At 44.9% G+C, this 8620-nt stretch overlaps 1 protein-coding gene across 2 annotated transcripts; it reads right to left on the bottom strand.

Moving 5' to 3' along the window:
• Positions 1 to 4144: 4144 nt before the first annotated feature.
• Positions 4145 to 7703, bottom strand: Theg (Testicular haploid expressed gene). Of its 2 annotated transcripts, none has more exons than XM_003696868.4 (7): positions 7181 to 7703; positions 6723 to 6826; positions 6538 to 6630; positions 6320 to 6451; positions 5513 to 5624; positions 5092 to 5320; positions 4145 to 4467 (listed from the first exon to the last, which is right to left on the bottom strand). In XM_003696868.4, the coding sequence occupies exons 1-7, from the start codon at positions 7292 to 7294 to the stop codon at positions 4310 to 4312; spliced, it is 942 nt and encodes a 313-aa protein (XP_003696916.1). In that variant the 5' UTR covers positions 7295 to 7703; the 3' UTR covers positions 4145 to 4309. The 2 variants fall into 2 exon arrangements, with proteins under 2 accessions (XP_003696916.1, XP_012346548.1); XM_012491094.3 differs by having other exon boundaries at positions 5096 to 5320.
• Positions 7704 to 8620: the final 917 nt, after the last annotated feature.

Raw genomic sequence — 8620 nt, 5'->3', positions numbered from 1 at the left:
GTGCGAATATAGGTTTCGCTAATTTTAACGGAGGGTTGAAAAGAATCATCGGGATCCCTTTGTCCGTGTTCGGATCGATCCGAAAGCATTCGAATTTCTATCCTCGCTCTCTCTTTTTTTTTTTTTTTTATCGAGAGTACACAGAGGAACGATCGAAATTGATACTCGATGACGAGCGAATAATATTCGTTTAAACAAAAGCACCGGGCGAAGAAACACTACGAGCCACTCAATTTGATTTCCCGTCAACTTCCATTTCGCCAATTGCTTCTTTTGACGATACCGCGAATGGAAACGCATAATGATATCGGCTCCCAACCTGGTTTACCCGTTGTTCTCTCGACAAGATAGTTTCAATTTTTTCCACGGGAATGCGAAAAATTGCTTTTTAATTAAGATAATTAATGTTTGTCCCTCGTTTCCCCCCCTATTTTTTTTATTTATCCTACTTTACCATCTGCGGTTACCACTCGTCGTATTGTGGAATCGCGACAGCGCTCCATGCTACATTGTTTCTCGTTTTATTTTACGATGATTCTATGTATTTCGTATGAAGAGGTATCGAAGACACGCTCGCTCGATCGTAACTTTCTTAATTTTGAAATCGAGGCTGATTGTAAAATATAAAAGAAAATTTTCTCATATAAAATCACTAGCATACAAGGATCGTTGCGTAATAACGAAATCTTTTTTGTCTCATTTTTACTTTACTTACGTATTTGGTATAAAAAGGATTTAAATTTCTTCATCTTTGAAACTGGCCTATTGGAGAGAGGGGCGCTAAGCAGAAATTTAGAAAACGCAAATACATGGAACACTCGACTCGAATGATCGTAAAATATAATAAAGAAAATTCTTCTCATATTTTTCACCTTTCCATCGACATCACTATCGACGAGTGATACCTTGTTCACAAGGATCGAAGTTGCGAAATCTTTTTTTTTTTTTTGCACGAGGCACAAGATGGATCACCACCTCCCTTTCGTTTTTCGGCCCCCTGTATATAAATCAGTGGCGTGTGTCGGCAAAAAGGTCGGTTTTCAATCTCTCGATCCGTGGCGATTGCTTGCTTTTCCAAGCTTTGAAAACGCTACTTGGACGGCTATACATAATGCAGGAAGAGGAAGTTTGAAAATTTACGGGAGTCAGCGTGTCGTTCGTCATCTGGGAGGGGAGGGGGAGGGGGAGGGGGTGGGGGGCGGGGAGCGAGGAGGAGGAGGGCGAGGTCTCGCAAAGGCGGCTTCTCCACGGGACCCGTGGAATTGACCTGGAATGGCCGTTGGTCTGAACAATGATCGTAGGTGGCCGCAGGATCTCGTTGATCTCCAAGGATCAACGAGCCTTTACAGCAAGAACGAAAAGAAAGAGATAGAGAGATAGAGATAGAGAGAGAGAGAGAGAGAGAGAGACGAAGGGACGTTTTCCGATATCCAATAAAGCCGAAACCTCGACCTCACTTCGGCGAATGTTTCGCTTGGATACGATTTAAAATGGCATACCATGCAGAAACGCCTGCCTGCCTGCCTGCCGTAAACAGGTAATTTGCGATATGACGTGAAATTCGTTTTTCTTTCTATCATCATAGGAATGTTAACGCGAGATACGAATGCGTATGTAATTTTTGATTTGAAACAAAAGGCGTGAGAACAAAAGAAGGAAAGAAGGAATAATAACGGGGGGGGGAAGGAGAGAGGGAGAGAGGAAAGAGAGAGAGAGAGAGAGAGAGAGAGAGAGAGAGAATTTATTAGACGATATATTTTATACTCGCGTGCGTGTATACCTGCGCGTTTTAATTTGAAAAGTTTGCACGTTAAGGCAATACCGATTAATCATTATCGAATAAATATTTCAAATTATTTTATATATAATGATATCGTTCCACCACATCGCGTTCTACGCGATTTAACTCGATATTATAATATTCGATTTTATAATATTCGCGGTTATATATACATATATATATATATATATATCGAGAAGTTTTCGAAACTTGATTGCTGGAATCCCCGTTTTATTAATACCTTCGCTCTCCTTTGAAGAAACGAACCGGCCGAGATGAAAAGTTCCGTTTTAATACAAACTTGTTACAGAAATGCGGAATATTCCTTTCCCCCTCTCCCCTTCCCTCCCCTCCGTTTAATATCGAGTTAATAACTATTTTCAGTTTCGTACATTTCGCTTATCTTCAATTACACGTTCGTTTCCGTTAAAACCTTTAACTTCTTCCGACGTCCGGCTGAAATTTTGCTGCACTACACAACGAGGAGACCGGGAGGAGGATGGGTGAAAAGAGTGAAAGAGAGAAAGAGAGTTCCACGTGACATGGCGGAAGAAGAGAGGGGGAAAAGGCATGACTGGTCCGAGCTGACAACCGGGCAGAAGAGTGTCCAAACGTGGACGGAATCGTAAGAGAATTTCACTCGTCCTCAACCCTTTTACATTTACATTCCATTCGTCACGCGGCAGTGAGGGGAAGGAAGGAGGGAAAAGTGTATCTCGAAAAGGTTCTAGCCCAACTACCTCTTCAATTACCACGGCTACGCTAACATCCGTTTCTTCCTTTTTTTTTTTTCCGCTACGCGGAGCCAGCGGCTGGTTGATTCATGTCCCGCGTAGCCCATTGTACGTTCGCGATATTTGTCCTTCCCCCCTATTGTTATTCGACATTTCCCGCTCGTTACTCGACATATACAGCGTCGATACCGCCTTCTACTTCCGCGTGTATACATTCCAATCGGCTAATCGCGAAAATTCGGAATAGAAATTTCTCTTCCCGCTATAATGATTCCCGTCGAGATGAAAAAGTTCGAGGAGTGAAAAATCGGGGATCCCCTAGAGTGTTTATATCTACTGTTATACGATTGGTGTTCCCAATCTAATGAGAATGGAAGGGGACAGAGATCGAGCGGAAACGAATACGATTTGGACGACGATCGATAACGATAAGATCGTCGTGTAAATTCTGCTCCGATGACGTTGTTATTTATATATAAAACAAGTATTTAATAATAAGTATAAGCGATGTATTCGTTTATCTCGGAAGCCGGGGCAAATTTTACGAGCGATTTCACTCTCGTTCTTTCGAGAACAATTTCAATTCGAATTGAGAGCGAAATTATCAAGCGTGGCAGCAACGCTTTTCGAAAACAGAGGAGACGATAACTTTTTGCGTTTCTGACCGAGTCCCCTCCCGCAATGAAAATCGAGCAAATTTGCCCAGTCAGGAGGAGACGGAGGTGTGGTGCGTCGAAACGAGAACGAGAACAAAAAAAAAAAAGCAACCTTCTATTTACAAAATCGTTGGAACGAGTGGAAACGATCGGTGGAGGGAGAGAAACTGCACACACGTTCAGACTCTTTTCTATCGAATTTTTATCGGGCACGGGACGTCCGTTCGCAGCGAGAGGGCTACGTGACGCATCGAACTATCCGTACTTTCTCCTCTTCCCCTCCGCCCCCGTACCGCGAGACATCGATCCGGTGTAAACACACTAACTGTCGCTTCACAATTCTCCATTGTATTCTTTTTTTTCTCCACCACCATCTTCGACATTTTTACACGGCTATTGAATACAGTCCCTTCGATCCATTAGTCGTCGCTCTTTTTCTTTTAGTTTTATATACATCCTTCCTTCCTTCCTTCCTTTCTTTCTTCGTGGCTGTGGTGTATTAATCATATTTATTTCACGCGCAACGATCGTTATCTCGCGTATGATCGCGATATTTGAACTTCTCCCTCGCCTTGAATCCTATTAACTAAGTTTAGGAGGGAGAGAAGCAAGAGACTAGTTACTTGGGAATTAAGTGATCCATGGTAGATAGATCGGCGCGCGTCGGCCATGGAATTTCCAGCAATAGTGCGATTATATATATATATATATATATATATATATATATATATATATATAAGTTTTCTTGATTCCCAGGCGAAACAGCGGAGATCAAGTATTAATTCGAGTCGGCATATGCTTACGCGGAACTTTGACTTTACTACGCCGATCCGTAGATCCGAGGTTCGTGTCGATAATAGCGGTTTCCCTCGTTTCGAAATCGGATAGATTTAACTTAGGTGAAGAAATTTCTTTTTACCGAGACGAGAAATTGTTGAACTTTCTTCTTTTCTTTATGTAGAGAGAATTGAAAATTTCGTCGAGAGATTAGATTATATATTAAAATTAATTACATTTTGAACACGATTTTACGCGTGTATATAAATAGATAGAGGACTATAATACGAAGACGGCAATCTATGCATTTACGAATCACAATCGAGGATTAAGGAGACACGGTCGCTGTGAAACGCGAGCGATCATCTCCTCCTCTTGGGCCTGGCCAACATTTTCAATCGCCTCGAGCATCTCGCTTTTAGCGCCATCGGCGAGACTGTGAAAGCGTCTTCCCTTAGGTCCGTCTCCATCCCGGCGGGCCGTTCAACCGGTTTCGCAAGGATTATCATCCTTGGGGAGGCTGCGAAATTAAAGACCATGCATCCCGTGTGTCTCCTCTAATGCTTCCACTCGACGCGGACGAATAGCCTCGAAAGAGGGAGAATTAATCTAACGAGAGTTAGTAAGAGGGCGCTACGCGAAAAATGGCCGGATAATTGGGAACGCTTGCGCCGCAAACCGCTTATCCCGCGGTTGGCCGCGCTTAACCGTGAAAAGAAAATCTCGAAGGAAATTTACATTTTGTTGTTTTGCAGAAATCGCATTTTCCACCGCCCTTTCGAGGAAAGTGGGCCTTCGCTCGAAAGCGAAACGACCCGGTCGGTGAGGCGTCGTTTAATCGCTTCTGAAACCATCGTTCTAATTACACTTTGGCCATCTCGCGGCTCCCGCCGAACAGGGAAGAGGAGAAGGGAATTAAACCGATCTCCTCCACCCAAAGGCAAAGGTTAAATCCCGTGGAAAACTTTCGAACAAGGGAATTTTCCAAACTTGGCCATTTTCCAACTCCAACAGTGTTTTTAAGTAAACACGCGCGACGCGAGATCCGTCGAAAATTCGTCCGCGTTGAGTGGCAAGTTGGAAGCGAAGAGAGGAGAGGGAGGGGGGGGGAAGGAGAGAAGGAAAAAATTGGAGAAGTAGGTACCTACGGCCTTGAGCGCGGCCGGGGAAACCTTGCCGGGAATACGAGGTGGCATGATCTCCACCGGTGCTTTCGGGAACGCGATCTTGAGAAGGCGTTTGCTGATCTTGTAGGTGAGAGCGGTTATCGGCACTTTGAACGGGTCCCTGATCGAAGGTATCTCTCTCGCAGGCGGCGTTGCCAACTCTTCCAACCTCCGCACGTTAAACGGCCTCCATTTCTTCTTCTTAATCTGCGATTCAACGCGATTCTGTCTATCGATCTCCGAGCTTTCTTTCTCTTTTTTTTTTTATTTTTTTTTTCTCTCCCCCGTTATCGCCGATCTATCGACGAGGAATGCGTCTCTATCTACTCCTCCCCTCCTAAGCTACCCGACTAAGCTCGGTCTCGGATTCGTTGGACAATTTTGACGAATCTTACGCACGGGTCTGGGCTTGGGCGGGACTTTCGGAGCGGACAGTATCTCCAACACCTCCATGTGGTGCTCCCACTCGTCCGGTTTGATCGCTCGACGCAATTTCGCCATTATCCTTTGCCTGGAACCGGGAAAATTATAGAGCGAGAATCGAATTATTTATCGATCATCATATCGATGTTATATCCCCCTTCTCGATCCCCTGACGTGGATAGCGTGAGAACGAAGGAGCAAGGTGACGAGGAGAGAGTAAATTTCGAAGGGACACCCTTGGGCACTATTAATAATTACATATATCCAGGATACTCTGGTGACTGCGAATCGCGCGTCAAGTTTGATGGGAAAATCGACATAGAAAGTGGAAGGATCGAATGTCTCGGCAAATCCTCTCGAGTGAGCGATCGTGATCGTATCCAGATTGGTTCGAGATCGGAAAAGACCGGTTCGAAGGACAATCCGATTATGCTAGTATTTCGTATTCGAGGAGAGAATATTCCTCCCTTCTCCTTTGTCTCGAGGTTCAAGGGGAACGGTTGCTTCTCTTCCACGTCGGAGTCGGGCGATATAACCGGATCGAAAAAGTTACTTTAAACGATCACTTGTTAAAACAACTTATCGAATAACGTTTATGCAGTGGTTATAAAAATCACTCGGCTCGGTTTCTCCTCGGTTATAATACAATTACATTATCATTATTATTATTATTATTATTATTATTATCGAATTATCAAATCAAATCGCTTAATTAACTTCGACTAAAGTTAAAGTTTTCCCCCTGTTGATCCCGATCCACTAAGCTCCGAAGGCATCACTCACTTCCTCTTCATCTCTCGCTGCTGCCTGGCGTTGCAGAAGAATCGATACCTCCGGTAACGTGATTTTTGTACTTTCAAAAGTGTGTCGGCTATGTTGGCGCTTGTCGGAAACTTCATGTTCGCCAACAGTGTTCTGGAAAAAACGGATTAACACAACACGATTCGTTAATTCTCGTTAATCCCGGGAGAGGAGAGGAGGGGGAGTTGGAAGATCACCACCTCTTTGTGGGAAGGGCCAAGTCGTTGATGCGTTTCGTGGTTTTGGCTGCGAGAGTTTTCGGATGGATTCGCGGGAACAGTGGCGGTGCTTTTCTACGAGTAGAGGAGGGTGAGCGCCATGGTGTTGTCGGGTCTGAATATGAATCGGAAGACCGTCAGAGATCTTTATTTAATCCAATACTCACGCTGGATCGTATTTTTTGGTAATGTGTTTCGGCTGGGCCATCACTTTGATTCTTTTCGACGCTCGTGCTTTCAATGCTGATCGCCGGATGCTATAGGGCCGCGGCTGCCATCAAACCAACAACACAGTTATGCTAGGGGAGAGAGAGAGAGAGAGAGAGAGAGAGAGAGAGAGAGAGAGAGAGAGAGAGAGACACACACACACACACACACACACACACACACACACACACACACACACACACACACACACACACACACACACACACACACACACACACACACACACACACACACACACACACACACACACACACACACACACACACACACAGAGAGAGAGAGAGAGAGAGAGAGAGAGAGAGAGAGAGAGAGAGAGAGAGAGAGAGAGAGAGAGAGAGAGAGAGAGAGAGAGAGAGAGAGAGAGAGAGAGAGAGAGAGAGAGAGAGAGAGAGCTCACCAAAATGTGCACGTGTTTCTTTTGGACTCTTCTCCAGTTGGGCCGTGCCAACAGGGAAATGTGCTGTTTATGGGACAAATGGCCCATGGCGTATTTGATCCTTTCGGACAGCATGTTTGCGATTCTCGTTCTCAGCAGCCTCGCTAATTAATTCCCCTTGGTCACAAGCACGCCTCCTTCCTTTGCTCCTCGATTTTTATTATCCACTCAACCCTCCTTCCCCTCCCTTGTTGCACGATCCGATCAAGTTCAACCCGATTTCCGACGATTCGAGCGTCGGATGTATGGATGCGTGTCGATCGCGCCGATTTTACGAAAACGAAGGGGAAGAAAACACAGAGAAAAGCAGAAGTGGAAACTCGAATTTCGGTGAAATTTACCGAACCACGAAACTTCTTCCCTGTCTAACCCTTAATTTGGACGTGACGTGCCCGTCACTGAACAGAATATCGTTGAAAATTTAGAACGAATGACATTGACGTTGCGTCGAAATAAACAAATGACGGAATGAAGAAACATGATTGTAAACGCCGTCCGTTTTCGCCAATCTTCTCGCCTGATTCTCGAAAACGCGCGCAAAAATAATCACATGGAAATAGAATTCTCCATGCGAAAGGGGAGGGGGGAAAAAAATCGAGGAAGATTTCGTGGAAGATCGATATCGATGGTGATTCCTTCCGTGCTCCCCTTCCCCCCTGCACCATTCGAAACGAGAGCTTGTTCCCGTCGTCGAAAAGAAAATACTCGTGTTCACCGAAGAATTATCCGAAAATATGGAAACCATGGGGGATTTTCGATTAATAACACCGAAACACGAGACGGTAAATACTCGGCTAAATTCCCTCGACGCCTGAACACTACTCTCCGTTAGTCCGTCGACGCGTGTGGAACCGCGAGCTTCGTTTTCACGCGTTCGTGAAACGAAAACGCTTCGTTAGAGCGCGTAAAAAAAGGAAAAAAAAAAAAAATGATGCGAAGGTGTACAATTTCAAAATCAAATTTCTCGACTCGATTACACGGCGATTCTTACTAATACGCCCGAGCGTGTAGTATTATTAACATCTCAGGATACGAGAAATATGAAAGAACAGGGGATGATAGAACGTAATTTCGAGCTCGCAGTATTACGTACAAAAGCTCTCTCGATGAAGATCTCTTAAGGGACATCCGGGCCCGCTTTATTCGTTTTCATCGTGTCCACGAACATCCGGACACACTCTCTCTCTCTCTCTCTCTCTCTTTCTCCTTTTTTCCGCTTTCTTCCTTCTCCCGGCGCAACCGCTTCTCTCTCTTCCCCTTTCACTTATCCTCCTTATCCCGTCCCCCCTTTTCCCTCTTTTTCCCACATCTTTCTCCATCTCGTTCCACCACTAGTTCCCTCTCACTCTGTCAACCCCGCATGGGAAATCTCAAATACGAGTCTGTTTACTTGGCACTTGG

The sequence above is a fragment of the Apis florea genome, unplaced genomic scaffold, assembly GCF_048593485.1.
Source record: "Apis florea isolate Af1SG1 unplaced genomic scaffold, ASM4859348v1 contig_2495_pilon, whole genome shotgun sequence".
Lineage (NCBI taxonomy): Eukaryota > Metazoa > Arthropoda > Insecta > Hymenoptera > Apidae > Apis > Apis florea.
This window is presented reverse-complemented; position numbering and strand designations above follow the sequence as displayed.

Excerpts from the sequence above, each read along its gene's own strand:
- Theg (XM_003696868.4), bottom strand. The coding sequence starts at position 7,294 with ATGCTGTCCGAAAGGATCAAATACGCCATGGGCCATTTGTCCCATAAA. Across the intron at positions 6,452-6,537 it reads TTGGCCCTTCCCACAAAGAG|AACACTGTTGGCGAACATGA; the intron begins GTGGTGATCTTC and ends CGTTTTTTCCAG. Across the intron at positions 5,625-6,319 it reads CAGCGAGAGATGAAGAGGAA|GCAAAGGATAATGGCGAAAT; the intron begins GTGAGTGATGCC and ends TCCCGGTTCCAG.